The sequence below is a fragment of the Phacochoerus africanus genome, chromosome 1, assembly GCF_016906955.1.
Source record: "Phacochoerus africanus isolate WHEZ1 chromosome 1, ROS_Pafr_v1, whole genome shotgun sequence".
Classification (NCBI taxonomy): domain Eukaryota; kingdom Metazoa; phylum Chordata; class Mammalia; order Artiodactyla; family Suidae; genus Phacochoerus; species Phacochoerus africanus.
This window is the reverse complement of record NC_062544.1, coordinates 31,371,951-31,392,804: the sequence shown is the minus strand read 5'-3', so window position 1 is coordinate 31,392,804 and position 20,854 is coordinate 31,371,951. Positions and strand designations below refer to the sequence as shown.

At 40.9% G+C, this 20,854-nt stretch overlaps 2 protein-coding genes across 3 annotated transcripts in view; one reads left to right on the top strand and one right to left on the bottom strand.

Moving 5' to 3' along the window:
- MRPS27 (mitochondrial ribosomal protein S27) overlaps positions 1–13,978 on the bottom strand; it is a 93,494-nt gene extending 79,516 nt beyond the window's left edge. The window contains exons 1-2 of the mRNA XM_047793342.1: positions 13,854–13,978; positions 6,517–6,594 (exon numbers count right to left, since the gene is read on the bottom strand). Of these exons, the coding sequence (XP_047649298.1) occupies positions 6,517–6,594; positions 13,854–13,926 (151 nt within the window). The 5' untranslated portion in view covers positions 13,927–13,978. The remainder of the gene's footprint in view (positions 1–6,516; positions 6,595–13,853) is intronic.
- A 40-nt stretch (positions 13,979–14,018) lies between these two features.
- The window catches only part of PTCD2 (pentatricopeptide repeat domain 2), a 30,586-nt gene continuing 23,750 nt past the window's right edge, over positions 14,019–20,854 (top strand). Inside the window, exons 1-3 of one of the 2 annotated variants that reach the window (XM_047793469.1) lie at positions 14,019–14,150; positions 15,395–15,487; positions 20,399–20,546. In XM_047793469.1, coding sequence (XP_047649425.1) covers positions 14,045–14,150; positions 15,395–15,487; positions 20,399–20,546 — 347 coding nt within the window. In that variant the 5' untranslated portion in view covers positions 14,019–14,044. Of the gene's footprint in view, positions 14,151–15,394; positions 15,488–20,398; positions 20,547–20,854 lie in introns of those variants that run through there. The other variant, XM_047793560.1, reaches the window with a different exon arrangement.

The following is a 20,854-nucleotide window of genomic DNA, read 5'->3' as shown; positions in this document are numbered from 1 at the left end:
GATGTAGAAAATAGAATAATAGGGTCTAAAATACATTTAATTGAATTTCCAGAAGAGAATGGGGAAAGGTGATACATGATGAGCTAATAGCTAAGTATTTTTTAGAAGTGATAATAGACATCCATTTTCAGACTCAGGAAGTACACAAAAAATCTACAGGCAATTAATCCCACACCGGACAAATAAGAGGACTTTAAAAGTAGCCAAAAGGTAAAGACGGATTACTAACAAAGTAAAAACAACTACACCAGTAAGTGTTTTCTCAATAAATAAGAGAAAACAGTAGAATAATATGCTGGGAGTAAATACAGTCAATACAGAATTAGATACCTAGCAAAACTATCTTTTAAGGTTAAAGGAAAAAAGACATTTTTAAAACAAAAACTGAAAGAATTTATTAGCAACAAATATTCACTAAAGGAACTTTTTACATATTGTGTCTTTTAGAAGATGTGTTTTTGGAAGAAGGAAAATAATTCTTTAAAGAAGACTGTATAGCACTGGGAACTATATCTAGTCACTTGTGATGGAGCATAATGTGAGAAAAAGAATGTTTATATGTATGTGTGACTGGGTCACTTTGCTGTACAGTAGAAAATTGACAGGACACTGTAAACTAACTACAATGGAAAAAATAAAAATCATTTTAAAAAAAAAGCAGACTTGAGATGCTAGAAAGAATGCTAAGTAAATAAAATTGGTTCAATGTGGGAGGAAATGGACTGTTTAGTAATGTCTTATGTGTGTGTGCATGTTTTAAAGGATAAAATTTCAATATTAGACAATAATACACGGTTGGGGTTATGTGACTGGACTAAAGGACTGCAGAGTACGACTAACACTAGAATTTAAGTTAAATATGCATGCTAGAAGTTATGCAGCAACCATACAAAAGACATTTAGAATGGTAAAATCTATCATTCTGAAAGAGTAGAAATAGAAGATACAATTTCTAATGGCAGAAAAAGGTAGAATCAGAAATAAAACATTTAATTCAGGAGGGATCAGGAACCAATTCAGTCCAAGTCATCTTGAGGCCCTTATCCCTGGCAGGATAACACAAGCAAACTTCTTATGGAATGCAGGGAGCTTCCCCCATCAGGCCTGCCCTCCTACCAGCACCCTACCCAGTTCCCTGGAATGGTTTTCTCCTGAGTCCTAGTCACTGAGGGCCCTAATCTGTAATTCAACAGCTGCTAACTGGCTAACGCTGAGAAGTTTCACCCTGTATCCCCCCAGTAGATCTGCACCATCCTAATGTCAAGAGATAATGCTTTAATTCAGTGTTTATTTCAACCCAAAAGAAGCCCATTACAGAAATAGTCTAAAACTGAAATCTTCTGATTTGAGCTGGAAAGCCCAAGAACTCCTAGGCTGTATAAAGCCTAATTGGAGAACTAAGGCTCTTTCAATAAAAATATCAAATGCAGTGGATTAAAGTGTCTGGAATCCTTTTGTTTTGTTTTTTTGTTTTTTTGGTCGTTTTGCCTTTTCCAGGGCTGCTCCTGCGGCATATGGAGGTTCCCAGGCTAGGGGTCTAATTGGAGCTGTAGCTGCCAGCCTACACCACAGCCACAGCAAGAGCAACATGGGATCTGAGCTGTGTCTGTAACCTACATCACAACTCATGGCAACGCCGGATCCTTAACCCACATGGAATCCATTTTGAGTTCATGATGATATATTTTAAACTAAAGCAAAACCTTTATTGATCATCTTTAGAGGATGGTAGGAAGTCAATTCATTATTTTCAAAGCTGCCCCTTCCGTACAAACTATATCTGAGGTTAACTAAACTGCTGATGAAAGGGAATTTTAAAAAATTAAAAAAAAAATTTCTGGGTAATAAAGAAAAAATGACAGAATTAAAAGAGCAACATTTTGCAGCTTCTAATGAAATAAGCAATGATCACGAATGGCTCTAACATTAAACAGGGACAACCAGACGCTGTGTGCCCGTGACAACAGAATACAACACTATCTATGAAGTATTCATACGAAAAAGAGAAACAAAGAAAACCCTCTGAATCTGATCAAGCCTCCTCTAATTACCAGTTTTCATAGGACATACGGGAGGTAGAGGAATATGTTAAGCACAACCATAAGGATGAAAATAGCAAATCCAGAACACAGCAAACTACGAAAGACCTGTTTTCTTAAATAAATTGTAAGAGAGAGAGAAATCTATAGATTAAAGTCATTTCAATATATTACATTGTATGGACCTTATCTGAATCCCATTTCAAATAACTCTAAAAAGAAATATGTAAGATATTTGAGGAAATATGAACATTGATGAAATATTTAATGATGTTAAGGAATTACCAATTTTTAGATACGAAAATAGTACTATAGTTTTTTTTTTTTTAATCCTTACCTATAGAGGTACATGTCAATATATACATAAAATGCAATAACAACTATTTGTTAAAAAGTAATCTAGTGATGGGGTAGGGATTTGATGCAACAGGGAATTGGTAACTGCTGAAGCTGGGTTGTCTGTCTACTCTTGTATAATTCCATAAAAAATATTTTAAGAGGTAAGAGAAGGAGAGAACATAACTAATTGCACCGTAAAGATCTTACGTGAATAACCATTAAAAACTGTATTAAGAGTATAGAGGAAATTTGAAAATTGTCTGGATATTTCATATTTAAATGAGTATTAATATTTTATTTTAGTCTTTTTAGGGCCATACCCATGGCATATGGAAGTTCCCAGGCTAGGGGTTAAATTGGAGCTACAGCTGCCGGCCTATACCACAGCCACAGCAATGTAGGATCTGAGCCGAGTTTGCAACCTACACCACAGCTCAAAGCAATGATATATCCTTAATCCACTGAGCGAGGCCAGGGATTAAACTCGTGTCCTCACGGATACTAGTCGGGTTCATTACCCCTGAGGCATGATGGGAACTCCTGATTATTAATATCTTAGATGTGATAGTGGTATTAAAAATATCCTTATCTTTTACAGGTACATACTGAATATTGATGGGTAAAATGATATACTGGTATCATTTGGGGATCAGCCTCAAAATAATTCGAAGGATCAGGACAAAGTAGAGATGAAATGAAGACTGGCCATGAACTGAATCTGGGTGATGGGTAGAGGGGTTCCTTATACCATTCACTATACTTACATGTTTTATGCTTTCCATTACAAAACCTTAAGAAACAATAATAACCTATGGTGTTAGAAGTCAGGAAAATGATTACCTTTGAACAGGGGAACGAGGGCCGCGATAAGGGCTCTGGAGTGGTAAGAATGTTCTATTACACGTGTTCATTTTGTGATAATTCATCCGTCTACACATTATGACTTGTGCGTTTTCAGCATATATTACACTGCAGTCAAAAAATGAACTTTTTTTAAAGCAAAAGAACCACTGCTTCAGTGCACAGCTGATACTACAGCAATCACTAAAAAAACCTATTTTTGACCAGAAAGGCAATACAATATTGTGTGGCCCTAAGCAAATGTTAGGATCTGGCCTCAGTTTCCTCATCCTAAGAGAAATAACAGCTGCCTTGGCCGGCTGTTGTGAGCATTAAATGGAACGGTGCGTGCGAAGTGCTTAGCACATAACCTGGCGCACAGCTAGCCCGGAACAGAGGCTGCCTTTTGACTTTTAAATCAAAGGATCCGGCTTGCATTCATGCATTCATGGCCTGCCTGCTTGCCCCCTAGACTGCAGCGAGGTATATATTGCACTACATAGCACTTCCGGTGTTAATCGAGACCTCCGTAGTAATAAACTACTCTCAGACAGGGAGCTGGACAGATCCCCATCACCCCTCCCCCAAGGCTCTAACAGAAAACCACTAATGAGACTGAAGAGAGGAGGCACCACAGCTGTAGGACCATCTGAGATAACTCGCCCATCTCCCCTGCAACATTCAGATGGACGCCCCACACCCACACCCAGGTATCTTCCCAACCCAGACGGGATACACTCCACCCCACCCCACCCCACCCCTAGCCCTCCAATAGGGAAGCAAGGAGTAAAAGCCTCATATCGCCCCTCCTCCCTCCCCCAATCAGCACACCGCACCAGATAGCTGTACCCAATCACGGAGCTCCACATGCCGAGGGCAGCCTTGCTGCGCAGGCGTGCTCAGGAAGGCTTCCCAAAGGCCAGCGCCCAAACGCCAGCCTCCACTGGCTGCGAACCTCCGCAAAAGCCACACTGCCACCTACTGTCCGATCATGGGAATGCACCCTCAGGCGCACTGCCTGATTGTGGGGTCCATATAACTAGCCTAAAAGCTCAAGTAAGTATTAGGGAAAATATACAATATCACGTAAGCACAAAAATTGTAATCGCATTCTTCTATTACACAGAAGAAAAATAAAAACACTGTCTCTAACAGTCTCTCTTTCTTCGAAGCATTTCAAGTTTCAAAACCCTGTCTCACTTCCTTCACATCCTAAAGTTTGATACAGGGGGTAAAATCAAGGGACCTGGGAACTTATTCTTTCCACTTATTTTTGGAGCACATATTATATGTCAGGGTATCATCTGGGGCAGGCATTATCATCATCCCTAATTTATAGGTACAAGAACCAAGTTAAGTGACATGGTTTCTGAAAGCTGGCAGAACTAGGATTCACACCCAGATGTTTTTTCCCTCAAGTGCAGACTCTTCACATCACACTGCATAATGAAGGTACAAAGTGCTGTAAGAATACAGGGTGAGGAAAAATCATTTCTGACTGGATAGGAACTCAGGATATACAGAGAGAATTTCTGGCAGGATAGCATTCAATAAATGGTAGCTAATACTGCTTTTGTAAGTACACTAATCTTAACAGAGAGGAGACAGTTACTTCCATGTGATATTTATTCATTGCAGATTATTATGCTCATTCTTTGGCAAATAGCATCTTCTTAGTCAGGAATCCATGGCAACATTCCCAGATTTGTCTCTGAATAACAGAGTTGACTATAAATCCATACCAAGACACCAAATGTAATGGCCAGTTTCCTAACTTTCCCTTCATACCTAGGAAAGTATTGACAAAGGCTTTCCTAAAATCCTGTGTTCTCTTTTCCATACTTCCACAGCATTTTTCTTATAATTCCGATATGGCACATCAGAACAAGCTTTGCAGTATAATTGAGTCCATGTTGCTTTCATCACTAGAACAGTGGTTCTCAAAAGAGAAATCTTTTAACATTCTAAGCCTTTTCAACGGCATTTCAGAATATAGAGAGGTCATCTGACTGAACCAATGGCTGCAGGGCATTACTAGCACTTACTGAGTAGAAGACAGGAAAATTAGTCTGCAATGCCAAGAATGACCCACACATCAAAACACTGTCCCTGCTGGGGCCAGAGGGGCCAGAGTTTTCAGTATGGAAGGGAGGTACAAATATGGACTAGAGGAAGGCAAGGAAGAATGCTGGAGGGATAAACTGGAATTGGAAGTTTCAGTATAATCCATTACTTGTACGTATATGTAAGACTATGTGCATGTATGTGTATATATGTTTGTTCACATGTATACAGATACATAGTTTTCTTAGCTTTTACACTGAATGAGCAAAGAAGCAAAAATTCCATAGGAGCAAGGGGACACCTAGTACATAAATCCTAGTTTCTAAAACTGTTCCCTGGTGCAAGGAACCAGTGTTCTCTGACCCTTGGACAAAACAGGTTTGAACTGTGCAGGTCCATTTATACACTAAATTTTTCACTACATGCACACTACTGGACTATTTGCATGATTCACAGTTGGTTGAAGCCAGGGATGGAAACTCGGCTAGGAAGAAACCACTTATCTGGAGAACCAACTATAAGTTCTGTGTGGATTTTTGATTGTGTTGAGGGTGGGTGCCCTTAACTGCCACTGCTCAAGGGTTAACTGTAATTGATTTCTGGGCTAGGGAGGAAGGGTACAAGAACATTAGGAGCCAGCTTGAAAAGGATACTACTAGGCAAATCTGGGAGAACTGGACTACCAAAATAACTACGGTAATGAATCATTAAAAGGAAAAAAAAAAAAAGGAGAAATCCACAATCCATGAAATCATGCTGGTAGTACACAGATAAACAGAGAAAGAAAGAAATGGGAGAGAAAGGAGGGTTCTTGCTTGTAGTAAATACTGAGTACTAACTAGTAAATATGGAGGTTAATACCTCCATATTAATATGAGGTTGGAAAACCATCATTTGCAACCATCATAGTAGAGATTGATTCTGCAGTTAAAATAGCCAGGCTGCATGGTAATTAACTATGTGATAAAAATGAACAACAAGTAAGAAAGAAAATAATCATTTATAATTCAGAGAGATTAATCATCAAGGCAAAAATGAAACAGAAATTTGCAGAATAGAGAAAATAATTCTGTCGTGTGTGAAACAATATTCTAATTCTTTCTAAGGCTTAAAATGTGCTTATCTGAACTAGATTATCATAAAAGCATCATTTTACATATATATCATATGAATATATGATAACAAACATGGAGTGACTGGAAATGGCACATATAATAGCCTGACAAGTACCTACCGAGGTGACAATCTTCTTTATCTCTTGCTTCCCATTTATGGCTGTCCACATACGCTGCAGAAAGCAGGCATCTTCTACCTGAGGAAAAAGACAGTTATCTCAATAGGCATGATTTCACCACAGGTTCAGTTTATGTATCTGTCTTACTAAACATATCTTCTATCATTTTTTTCCACTTACCTAACGATCTATTTTGAAACTAACCAATATCGCATAGTTTACAATTCAGTTCATGACACCATGCATTCAATCCCTAACAAGCAGAAGATGCAGAAAACCTGTTCCAATTTCTAGTGTTATGACTAAAAACATTAATTTTGTTCCTATAGGAGTTCCCGTCGTGGTGCACTGGTTAACGAATCCAACTAGGAACCATGAGGTTGGGGGTTCGATCCCTGCCCTTGCTCAGTGGGTTAAGGATCCCGTGTTGCTGTGGCTCTGGCGTAGGCCGGCAGCTACAGCTCCTATTAGACCCCTAGCCTGGGAACCTCCATATGCTGCGGGAGCGGCCCAAGAAATGGCAAAAAGACCAAAAAAAAAAAAAAAAATTTTGTTCCTATAACTTCAGGACTAGAAGCCATTAGGTTACACTGAGAGCCTACATGAGCCTTAAAATTCCTTCTTAGAACCCAGAATACTTGCTGAATGGTTGCTTAATTCATTAACTGGCTGCTTTATAATCAGTAGTCCTAGAAAAGTCCATCTGACTTGGATCAGCATATTTACCCTTATTTCACATAAAGGAAAGAGTACTATCATACCCAGTAACCCAGCACCTTAGAGTTAAATAAGAGAAAAGTAGGCCAAATTTGGAGTAACCCACAAGATGACATCCGTCACAATGACTGGCATGTGGCAGTGCTCAATAAACATGAGCTCAAGGAATGAATGAGAAAGAATGAATGGCAACTTAATCAAAATTAAAGTCTTTTGTGCTTCAAAGAACACCATCAAGAAAGTGAAGGGATAACTGAGAATGGGAGGAAATATTTGCAAATCATTTATCTGATCAGGATCTTGTACCCAGAATATATAGATAATTCTCACAACTCAAATTTGAAAAAGAAAACCCAACAGAAAAATGGGCAAAGGATTTGAACAGACAGTTCTAAAACAACAACAACAACAACAATAATAATACACACACACATATGGCCAACAAGTACATGGAAAGATGGTTAGTATCATTTTCCATTAGTGAAATGCAAAAAACACTGAAATACCACTCCACAGCCATTTAGGATGGCTATAATCAAAAAGGCAGATAATAACTGCCATTGATAAGGATGCAGAGAAACTAGAACCCTCATATTCTGCAGATGAGAATGTAAAATGGTACAGCCACATTGGAAAAGTTTGGCGGTTCTGTAAAATGTTAACTTAAGAGTTATTAAATAACCTGGCAATTCCACCCCTAGATATATATCCAAGAGAAATGAAATCATGTATCCACACACAAAAAAATGTACACAAATGTTCTTAGCAATACTATTCATAATAGCCAAAAAGTGGAAACAATGCAAATATCCATCAACTGATAAATGGATAAAGAAAGTGTAGCATATTCTTACAAAGGAATTACTGATACATGCTACGTATGGATGAACATGGAAAACATTATGCTCACGAGAAAGAAGCTGGTCAGGAGTTTCCATCACGGCGCAGCAGAAATGAGTACGACTAGGAAATATGAGGTTGCAGGTTTGATCCCTGGCCTCACTCAGTGGGTTAAAGATCCGGCATTGCAGTGAGCTGTGGTGTAGGTTGCAGACACGGCTCGGATCTGGCGTTGCTGTGGCTGTGGTGTAGACTGGCAGCTGTAGCTCCAATTCAACCCCCAGCCTGAGAACCTCTATATGCTGTGGGTGCGGCCCTAAAAAAGCAAAAGAAAAATTCCATTTTATGAAATGTCCACAACAGGCAAATCTAGACACAGAGCAGTGTATTGGTTGCCTCGATCTGGAGGGTAGGGGGTCAGGAAAGCTTGCAGGGGAAATGGAGAGGTGACTGCTAATGTTTTTTTGTTTTGAGGTGATAAACATGTCCTAAATTGATTGTGGTGATGGTGGCTGCAGAATCCTGAGGAAAGACAAAAAAAAAAAATTGAATTGAATACTTTACATGGGTAAATTGTATATAAGTCAAATCTCAATAAGGCTGTTTAAAAAAAAAAATGAATGGCAGATAACTACCTCAAGGTTACAGCAGATGATGCCAAACATAACTAGATAGCAAGGGAGCAGATTAAACAGAATATCTGCATGCTATTGTTATTCTCTTTCCATCTCCCAACTAAAACAAATATAAACACATCTTTGTGTGTTTATACACAAAAACCAGTCCCTCCTTTACCTTAAGCAGGTGAGACCTTTACCAGGATAAAGCTTAAGCAATGATGCAATAACATTAAAAGGGTTCCAAAGGCTGGGGATCTAAGACTTTTTTTTTAAACGGTAACTATTAAAAAGTGCCTATGTTGGGAGTTCTCTGGTGGTGAAGGGATTTAAGGATCTGGGGTTGTCACTTCTGTGGCTCAGGTTTAATCCTTGGAATGCTGCCAACATGGCCAAAAAAGAAAAAAAAAGTGCCCACATTTCAAATGGATTATTTATTTATTTATTTATTTATTTTTTATTTTTTGTCTTTTTAGCTATTTCTTCGGCCGCTCCCGCGGCATATGGAGGTTCCCAGGCTAGGGGTCGAATCGGAGCTGCAGCCACCGGCCTACGCCAGAGCCGCCTATGCCAGAGCCGCAGCAACGCGGGATCCGAGCCGCGTCTGCAACCTACACCACAGCTCACGGCAACGCCGGATCGTTAACCCACTGAGCAAGGGCAAGGACCGAACCCGCAACCTCATGGTTCCTAGTCGGATTCGTTGACCACTGCGCCACGACGGGAACTCCGAATTATTTTCTTAAATGATTAAATTTTTGGAATTTAGAAGACATTTTTTCATAGAAATGATGTTATAAATTGTCTGTTACATTCCTAGATCTGCCAAGAAGGATGAATAAAATCTGGCATTACATTGGGTGTGTAGGTGTATACCAGGTTAGGAGTGAGCTAACCTGAGACTTAGTTTGAGTTTTACCAGCTGGTAGAAACCTTCAAACTCTGCAGTTCCAAGTGAAGGAGCTGAGCTGGGTGACGTTTTAAGGTCCCTGCACGCTCAGTCTGACACAGAATCAAAAGAATCAATTCAGACAACCCATTCCTAATTTCTAGCAGCATTTCCATGCAAACTAATTCCAGTATCTAAAACCAGGTAGATCTTTTGTGGGAAGTAAGAGCAGCCCTTTTCTATGTGAGCATGAATGAGGAGGGGGCTGTTAAGCTATATATTCCAAGCTACCAGTGATTTACATATTCTCTACTTGCTGTTATTACACTTTCTCCTATAGTCTCCGTTTCTTCTTCTAGCATGTGCTTTATTCTAGCATAAGAAATCAGCCCTCCTTATTCTAAAGTTAGGACAGACAATTGTCTAGACCAATGTTTACGAGTTTTGAAATGGGAGACAAAAAAGCAGGGGAGGTGATGGTAGGGAAAGGCAGGAGTCCCACAATGCCTTGTGTGCAGTTGTTCAAGGGGATCGAATGAACCTTAAACAAGTTAAATTAGGACTATTAAATTTGCAAAAGATAAGCCCAGTAATTTTCATATATACAAATTTTTAATTAATTTTTAAAATTGAAGCATAGTTGATTTACAATGTTATGTCAGTTTCAAGTGTACAGCAAAGTGACTTATACATGTGTGTATATATATATATGTGTGTATGTATATGTGTGTACACATATGTGTGTGTATATGTATGTGTGTGTATATATATATATATATATATATCCTATATATATATATAGGATCCTTTTCCCTTATAGATTATTACAAAGTATTGAGTATAGTTCCCTGTGCTATACAGTAGGTCACTGCTGACCATCTATTTTATGTATAGTAGTGTGGATATGTTAATCCCAAATGAATTTTAAACACTTGCTTTATAAGGAAGTAACCATTTTCCATCTCCATTGACGGTAGAACAAAAGGAAATGCATGTAAGGATGAAGAATTTAGACTTGGCAATGTTAAATTCTCCTAATAAAAACCAATGACAAACAGAGGAATGAGTTGCCAAGCATTGTAGGCAGAACAGTGTCCCCTCAAGAGACGTCTATCTCCTATTCCCCAGGACCTGTTAATGTTAGGCTACATGGCAAAGGGGAGTTAAGGCTACAGATGAAATTAAGATCAGCAGACCTTAAAATGAGGCAACTGTCCTGAGCTATCCAGGTGGGTTCAGTGTAATTACAGGTCCTTAAAAAGTGGAAGGGGGAAACAGTGATAATTGAAGGACAGTGATATAAGGAAGGCCTGACTTGCCACTGTTCACTTTGAAGACGTTTGAGAAAGGGACCATCGGCCAAGCAATGTAGGTGGTTTCTAGAAAAGGGAAAAGACAAGGAATCAGACTCTTCCCTAGAGTCATTCCTTAAGAAAATACATCCCTCTCAACACCTTAATTTTAGCACAGGAAGACCCTGTGTCAGACTTCTGACCTACAGAACAGTAAGGTAATAAATCTGTGTTGTTTTAAGCCACCAAATTTGTGGTAATTTGTTACAGCAGCAATAGGAAATTATTGCACCTTAAGACAAACAGATAAGAGTTCCCGTCGTGTCGCAGGGGAAAGGAATCTGACTAGGAACCATAAGGTTATGGGTTTGATCCCTGGCCTCACCCAGTGGGTTAAGGATCTGGCATTGCCCTGAGCTGTGGTGTAGGTCACAGACACAGCTCGGATCCTGCATTGCTATGGCTGTGGTGTAGGCTGATAGCTATAGCTCCGATTGGACCCCTAGCCTGGGAACCTCCATATGCCTTGGGTGTGGCCCTAAAAAGGAAAAAAAAAAAAGGACAGATGTTCCATTTCTGTAAGCCTCTTAAGGCATGCCATTCATCTTTCTGAGATACTTTTAAATGACCTAATTTAAATTTCATTCCATCTCTATAATGTAGTTGGGAGGTCTATATATTAAAAACAAAGAATTTCTATTAAGTCAGAACATTACATTGAGTGGACAATGGCAAAATGGAAAATCTAGATCAGCTTCTCAGACTTTAATGTGCATATGAATCTTGATATAATGCAGATCCTGATTCAGTAAGTCTGGGGTGGGGACAGAGATTCTGCATGTCTAAGAGTTCCCAGGAAATGCTGATGATGTTGACCCTCAGACAACACTGAAGTAGCAAAGGGATTGGATGGTATCAGTCTCACAAGGTAAGATCTCTGAGCCTGTCTAATCCACTCTGAAAATGCCACTCAAGAGTATATACAAACCCTTGTTAAACCTGCTTATCCCTTCGGCCCGTCAATTTTTGGAGCAACAACATTCTAAGATAACTATCCACAATGAAAAGTATTTCCTCTATTAAATTCTGAAAAGATACCTCCTAAGACCAGAATTTCAAAGCTTAGTAAAAACTTATTTATTTTACAGTTATTTTGGCCTTTGGCAAAACTTCTCCAAATATATTCTCCATCCAAAGGGAAGCAGCGTGATTGTGAACACAGACAGGCTTTGGAGTCACAGTCTTAAGTATGAATCCTAACCTTGCTAATAAATATTATGAAAATGTGAGCAAATTACCCCAAGTCTCTGAGCCTCTCTCTTCATATGTAAAAATGAGGAAATACTGTATCATAACTTAAATGAGGACGTATATTACGTGCCTAGCCTAATGGCCACTACGTGGTTAAGTGTCCAGTAAGTTTCCTTCTCTAGCTTCTTCATGTACTTAAGTCACTTTTTTGACTCATCTTAAGAAATCATTCTTTCATCCTCTTCATCATTTTAGTTGCCCTTGCCCATTATGCTGTAAGGAGAATCAGTGGATGCACCAAGTATTTTCCTCTTTTATCCTGTAATGGTTCAAGATGTTTTGCTGACTTAAAGCTCCTTATCAGCATTTTCAAATCACCAGTGGTCCATAATGTAGTATCCTACCTACTTATATTACTTGCCTTTAACCTCCTAATTAGAGTTCCCGATTTCAAGACTCTCTTCATCTGTGGTCTAACCCAGTGCCTGTGCAATATAACTGTGTAATTAAAGAGAAGTTCAGTTCTGAGCTGTCCAATACAGTGGCCGCTAGCCACAGGTGTTAGTGGTTTGAGCCACCATTGAGCACTTAAAATGTAGCTAATGTTACCAAGGAACAGAATTTTTAAATTTAACTCTAATTTAAATAGCCACATGTAGCTAGTTACTACTACAATGGACTAGCACAGGTGTAACCTACCACAAGTTCACCAGTTCAAACTAAGACCAAAGTGCTAACTGGAAATTCTCTCATTTCACCTTTATCTAATTCCCATTCCTTCATTAAAACGATTAGCCCCAAACATCCTAAGCAACTCTGATACTTTCCCTGATAGACAATCCAAGGTCTTGCTTAAATTGAAAAGCATTTACTAACAACCACAATTAAATAGCTCCAATAGTTAATTCGGAGGTGCCAATTCTGAACATCAGCTAGGTTAACCAGTAAAATCTCAGAAAACTTCTGGCGGCCAACTATGAGGTTTCACCTTCATATTTAAAGGCCTGTGAGCAAAACTGTTGATTTTTAATAAGGGCTAGAGGAGGTATGTTAGAAAGAGGAGATAACAGGCACTGGAAAAATCAATTGTGATTATTGTAACTTAATCATATAACCAGATACAGCTGTCAGGATTTAGCTTCTGTAAATTAAAACTTTTTTTTCCAATGTCTTTATGAGCAGCAGATCCTTTAAACAGGTTTTGAGTAAGCTGTCCTTCACATAGCTATCAAAGTATTTTAAAAGTAGCTTAGCATTTTCTGCCGGGATGGAAAACTTTAGCAAAGAAAGGCTCATCAAAAGTTGTGCCCTAGGTCATCAGGTAAGGTGAGGTTAGTACTGAGAAATTCCTCCAAGTGAAAACCTGGGGTCTGACCCCGTGTGAGGCGCTGAAAATATTCACGGCGTCCCTCTAAGCAAACTCAACAAGGTGAAAATTTTCATAGCCCCAGGGGTGAAATTTAGGCTTTTCAGGGACAGCAAAAAGATAACCATCCTAACACACAAACATACGCAAACCTCTCATGCCGAAACGTCCCGTACTCTGGGCGGGGAGACATTATTAGGTAAGCAGAAGGGTCAGAGACCTTACCTCCCCCTTTCTGTGCTAATGAAAGCTCCAACGCTTTCTCTAGCAACTAGATTCCAGAAGCACTTCCTCTTCCCTGTATTCAAGGAACAGAGGTTTCAGGAACCTAATAAAGCAGCCCCACGAAAGTAGTAGCCACCAACCTGCCAGGGAGAGTTGAGGCAGCAACACTTTCCGCGCCCGCAGGACCCCGCGCCGCACTATGGAGGACGCCATCTTGGAGCATACCAAGGGGAATGCCGGCGCGGGGGCTGCCGGTAGACGAGGGGGTGGAGTCGAGTCGACGCTCCGTCCCCCCCCCTTAGTTCCCTCAGTTGGCGCAGCCCTTGACAACATGGCTGCCGCCTTTCGGTCCCCACAGCAAATTGTGCTGCTGCGGAGTTTGGTATGGCCCGGGGTCTTGGACTCAGGCTCCACGTGCTGCCGCTGCCCTCTCGGAGGTATCCGCGGTCTCGGGCCATGAAGGAGGGGAGGGATGGGACAGAATGGAGCTTTACATCCCAGCAGGCATCTCTTTGGAGAAAGAAGAGCGCCTCAGTCACTCACTGACCTAGTGCAAGCGAGCATACCCTCCTCGCCCTTTGCGCTTTGCGCGTGGGTGCAGTGGTAACTTCTGGGTGTCGTGGACGCCCGTGTGCCTGGGAAGCAAAGGAAAGCTGGGCTGGGGTTTGATCTTGGGGCTGGACTACTTCCTCGGATGGGGCTATGCTGCTCTCCGGAACACCCCTGCCTCTTGGGATATTCTGTTCTGCAGAATTTGGGAGGGGAGGTCTAACTCTCCAAGTTTGGAGTCCAGCTTTGCAGCTAACAATCTGAAAGACCTTGAGCAGGTTTCTTTATTTGTAAAATTATCCCTTAATATGAAAATGATTAAGTTTGAAAATACTGGTGAGTGATAATAAAATATCTAACACTTTGTGTCAGGCGTTACTCTAATGCATTTTACATACATTCATTCCTTTTCTCCTCGCAACACCCAGTGAGAAAGGTGCTGTTCTTTTCTCCCCTTACAGGATGGAGAAAGGCTAAGTAATTTGCCCTAGGTCAAAGGGAACTGGTATAAGAAGGATTTGAACACAGGCCGCCCAAGAATAGAGCCCTGTAGTAACCACTCATCTGGGCTGCCTTTTTGGAAATCAGCAGCAATTTTTCTTGTTATTTTGCCATCACAGTACACAGAGCTCTTTTAGCGGACAAGTCTTTAGCCAAGCATCCTAAAGAAATGGTGTTGCTCAAACTCACATTTCTACTAAGTTGTGGTCAGTGATTTTTCGTGTATCTAGAGGACATCAAGAGGGCAAATCCGAGAGGCCGTACCTCGGACAGTACTGAGAATTTCAGTGGTCACACTAACTTTTCCCACTACCCTGTATGATTCTACCTAGATAAATCCAATCTAGGTATACCTGTTTTGTTATCTGTCTTTCAGATCCCAGATTCCTGTCTATCCATCTCCATACACAATGAATCACTAGCTCCTTTTACACGTATGTGAGGAATTTGCACTCTCTGGTAGTTTGGACATTTTTTTTCCTTGCCAGGGTGACTACTATATTTGTACCTATCTGGATGGTTTATTTAACTAAGCATGGATAAGACTGGTTATTAGAAAGAGACAGCCAAGCTCTACACATGTCATTTGCTAAGTATAAAACAGTTGATTTTTACTTTCTTTAATTATTAGCTAAAAGATACCTACTTATGGAGAATATTATGAAATTAAAAGAATTCCAGCATAAGAAGGTGGCTGTTGCATGTAATCTTCCTGGCACCAAAGGTAATCAAATCTACTTTTTTAACTTTTTCATTGATCTGTCATTCATTCACCTTTTCCATCTTTATTCCTTTGTAATCACTCCTTCAGTGACCTTCCATGTATTCTTAGTTTCCTGGTCTACCCTTACATGCACTTTTCACCTCACTCTGTTTCTGCAGAATCTACTGTTTTCTCATCTTAGCCCTTCTCCCAGGATCGCAGAGAAATACTAAAACTAGTGCTGCAACCAGTCCCCTAGATTCATGCTGCTCAAAGTAAGGTCAAGGGTCAGCAGCACGAGAGAGCTTCACAGAGATGCCAAACCTCCAGACGATTTGTCTGCACAGTAACGTCCGAGAAGAACTGCTCCACATGACTGGCTTTCAAACTTTTTGATGTAACCCTCAGTAAATACATTTTTCATCGCATCTCCAGTACACATACATACCTAGCTATATGTGAGTGAAATAAAATGAAACAGAACGGTGCTAAGTATGAAGGGGAAGCGGAGTTTTTTAAGGAACCTCCATACTGTTCTCCATAGTGGTTGCACCACCAAATGGACTTGAATGTAAGAAAATACAGGAGTTCCCGTCATGGCTCAGTGGTTAATGAATCCGACTAGGAACCACAAGGTTGTGGGTTCGATCCCTGGCCTCACTCAGTGGGTTAAGGATCCGGCATTGCCATGAGCTGTGGTGTAGGTTGCAGACGCGACTCAGATCCCGCATTGCTGTGGCTCTGGTGTGGGCTGGCGGCCACAGCTCCGATTAGACCTCTAGTCTGGGAACCTCCATATGTTACAGGTGTGGCCCTGGAAGAGACAAAAAAAAAAAAAAAAAAGAAAGAAAAAGAAAAAAGCTAAATCCATAGCACTACCACTCTAGATTCTATTCCCTTTCAGCATCTGAGAAATCTTGTATTCATTCTCTCTTTTCTGCACATTTTGAGTTTTTCCCAGTACTTCATATTCCTTTATAGATACAAGACTCCATTTAAATAAATCCTTTTTTTGTCCTTCACTTTTCAGCTATCCTTCTTCTTCTCACTGTCAGATGTTTATGAGCACCTAATAAACTCATCAAGCTACTTTCTTCCCTTCTCTCCCGGTCCAGCCCTGCAGACATCAGTCTTCCTCCACCGCTCTGCTATTTATATATATATACACATACGCAATGTTATGTAAAATATATATATGTTATAGAAAACCACCTGTAGAGCAAGAAGATATGAGCGAAGGAGAAGAGATTAGTCTCCACCTTAGTAGACTCCATCTAGATTTTACCTCAGTCTTTTCTTTTTACCTCCAGTCATCTGGAGCTCTGTGAAGTTTGCAGAGTTCAGGCTTCATGTTACCATCTAGTTATTATTCCAGTTGTCAGTCCTTCTAGGGCCGTGGCAGTTGTGCATATGTTCTGAAAGGCAATTAATACGAGTGCCAGTCTACTCCACTGTCAGGTATTTATAAGATCCTAGTCCACATTTCATCATTATAAGCAAGGGTTTTATATTTTACAGTGAGTTGCATGTTTATGGGAAAAAGTGCTGAAAATGGGGTGTGCTCTTTTCTATAAATTCTTATGTAGCCATAGTATATGATAGACTGCCCCATAACACAGCTTTTCATCAAGAGTTTATTATTGTACTTCACTTTGGAGCCAAAAGTTGGTTTTTTTTGGGGGGGGGTGGGCAGAGTGGGAGTGATATATCCAACTACATGAGCTACTGTAGGTATTAAAATCTTAGAAACTTTGAATGAAATTCCACTTTGTCCAGATTGGGAGAAGTAGAAATTTATTTTAGTTTAGAGCATATGTTTTTTATTTCCTTTGTTGTAATCTACAAAATACAGAAATAAAGGCAGTAGCCTTTCTATAGTTTTATGACCTGTATTTTCAAGCAAAACATATAGGTTACAACTTACTGCTTACCTAAATTCATTTTAGTACTTCGTGCATTCTTTTCATTTTTTTCATGGTGACCATCAGAAGAAAAAAATCTTATTCTAACTTCTTAAATATATCATAGTGAATAATGGAGCATTTTGCTCTAACATGCCATTATATTTAAGGTATTATTTCCAAGACTGATTATAATAGTTGGGGGATATAATAAACCACTATTTTGGAAAATGACATTTTACTATTTTCAGTGTATATCACAATTGATGTCATTATTTTTCTTTAAAAGATTTCTTCATGTTTATGAAATGGCCTTTGTTTTTTTTTTTTAAGTTTTGAATTGTGTCTTAATCTCTCCACATTTAACTATTCATTTACAAAAGCACTGATGCCATGATTATGGGAGGCTGCTATGTATCAAGGCTATGTATTAGACCAAGATACAGCTGGTTTCTAAAAGTGTCATTAGCTCAGTTCTCCCAAACATGGTATTTCTATTTCAGTGGTACGAAAGAATGTTTTAGACCATAACATAAAGAATAAGGGATTTAACCAACTAGGAACCATGAGGTTGCGGGTTCGATCCCTGGCCTTGCTCAGTGGGTTAAGGATCCGACGTTGCCGTGAGCTGTGGTGTAGGCCGCAGACGCAGCTCAGATCCCATGTTGCTATGGTTCTGGTGTAGGCCGGAGGCTACAGCTCTAATTAGACCCCTAGCCTGGGAACGTCCGTGTGCCATGGGAGTGGCCCTAGAAAAGGCAAAAAGACAAAAATAAATAAGGGATTTTTAAAAAGAGACCCCACGGTGGTACTCTGTTATATATCACGTCACGTACAAACTCCTCCCCTTCTAGAAACTCACCCTTTCTAGATAGAATCCAGTATAATTTCCTGTTCATCTACTCACCACCTTTCCCCCCAGTTCTGTGCTATTTCTCATGCTGATTCCCATATGAAAAATGCCCCATTCCCTCAGTGTCCCCAACCTTGCCTGGCCCCTACCTTCCTCTCAGTACCTCTCCACTTCCCCCAGACTTGGTCTATTTCTCCCATCCTGATTTCTCTCTTCTCTCCTGCTCTGTTTATGGTCAGTCATGTGTCACCTACTCTGTCATTATTTTCAGACAGCTTTGTGTAAATATAGCTTCTTGAGTACCCTTTAAGCTCTTTCAGGGCAGGAACCATACCTTATCCTTCCTGGTGTGTCTCACACAAAGAAGGATACCTCTGAATATGAATCTACAATAAGCACTTAAATCTTGATTGAATTGTTTCAAAATACAAATTACATCTACTGAAAGTTTGGACTTATTAAGGTTTAAGATGTATAAGATATGGAATTCCCATCGTGGCTCAGTGGTTAAGGAACCAGACTAGTATCCATGAGGACGCGGGTTCAATCCCTGGCCTCTCTCAGTGGGTTAAGGATCCGGCATTACCATGAGCCGTGATGTAGGTTACTGACACGGCTCAGATCCCACGTTGCTGTGGTTGTCGTATAGGCTGGCAGCTACAGCACGGAATCGACCCCTAGCCTGGGAACCTCCATATGCCCCAGGTGCGACCCTAAAAAGACCAAAAAAAAAAAAAAAGTGCAAGATTTAAAGTCATCCCAGTCACATCTTTTAGACTGGAAATTGTTTAGAAATATTTAACAGAACAAATCCTCTTAAATCTGAAAGTGACAGAAGGAATGAAAATAAGAACAATAATGTGTACGGTTTCCTGGCGGTTACTATACGCTGGGCCCTGCGCTAAGTGCTTTACTTAGATTATCTGGGGATGACCCCTGAGGTCCGTGTCATGATCCTCACTTTACACACGGATCAAGCCACACGGACAAGTATCTCCCCACTGGATGCAAGTGGCAGAGCTTAAATTTCAGTCCCTTTAACTATTACTGGTTCTACATACGAAGAATGGCGGGTCCACTGCATTAACTCAAACCTGTGGGGTTCTTTTCTTCTAAATCGAGAGCAGTATCTGCCTCAGCCTCCCGAACTTGTGTTTTTAATGTGCATCGTGCCATTCCTTTAAGCAGCATTCCTTCAGAGCTCTGGGCCTTGGAGCAAATCCTGTCGACTTTTCATGGCAGCTTCTGATCGCTGAGAACAGCCCTGCCTTCTGGAAAGCAGATGCTTACTTGGTGCCTGCCTTGCCTCTCACCCCACATTCTGGCAAGAAGACAGTCCATTCCTAGTCCTGGGAAGCAGTGTTTCCTTTTGATGTTTGACTCCTTCCACAGTTGATCAGAGACAAGTCAAGGGACACAGACCGTGATCACCTTGAAATGCTTCTGTTACTAAAAGAGGGTTTGCTGCTGTTTGAAAGACGTTTTTCACCCAGTCTGTTATGTTGTGCGTGCTTTCTAACAGCTGAGCAGAGGGGGGCCGAGAGGCATGAAAACGAGGTAAAAAACTGTGAACCAAGTGTACATGAAGTATTCCTGAATCATGTGAGGTAGTCTTTATGGATTTCCAGTTCACATTTTCCTTTCAGTTTTCCTTTTTCCTTATGGGTCACTTGTATGAATTCATGTTTTTGTTTTTGTTTTTTCTTTTTGGCTATCCCAGAGGCATATGGAAGGTCCCATGCCAGGGATGGAACCCGTGCCATGTCAGTGACCCATGCAGTGACTGTGCCATGCAGTGTCAGGCCACAGCAGTGACCACACCAGATCCTTAACACATGGCGCCACGAGAGAACTCTTCATGGGCCACTTGTAGACACAGCTCTTTGGTCTAAGCTCTGGGACATTAGTCTCAAACTTAAAGTGCATAAGCATCATGCGGGTAGTCAAAAATGCATGTTCTTGCGCTCCTACCCCCAGAGATTCTGTGGGGAAGCCTGGAGTGTGGCCTGGGCCTGTGCTCTGTGACGCAGATGCACTGCTGCTTACACCGCTCTGACACTCTGCTCTCGAAACCAGCCAGTGGTGGGCGCTGTGTGGCCCTTCGTAGTGCGCCAGGTTCTAGCCTCCCTTCTCCTTCAGGTCAGACTCCTGATAGTCCGCCTGAGTGATGGCCACCAGGGATGTGCTTTCTTGCAGAAACCTATTTGAGAAACTTGGAAGAGAAGTTGACCCAGAACAAGCTCATCTTGAAAGAGGAATTGAGAACCTTGCTTCACCTGTGTGAGTCCCGGGATGACATGGAGCTGGCTAAAAACGTCATTTACAGGTGAGGCATTTTCTTAGAGTCCTGCCACCCTCTGTCTCTTCCTGAGCAGGCTCATCCACCCCCAGTCCCCTCTACCCTGGTGACTTCCAAACCTCGTGTCCAGATGCCTGCCCTGAGCTCCGCACATTCATATTCATTCACTTAGCAAACCCTTATTGAGTCTCTGTTACACACCAGGTGCCCAAGAGAGAAACACAAGTCATTCGGGCCCCAGGCAATCAGCAGCCTCTTCCCTGACTCCACTAACATGTTCCCTGGGTCTTACATTCAACTTACGCAGACACCTTCCTCTTCTGTGTTTCTGGTCA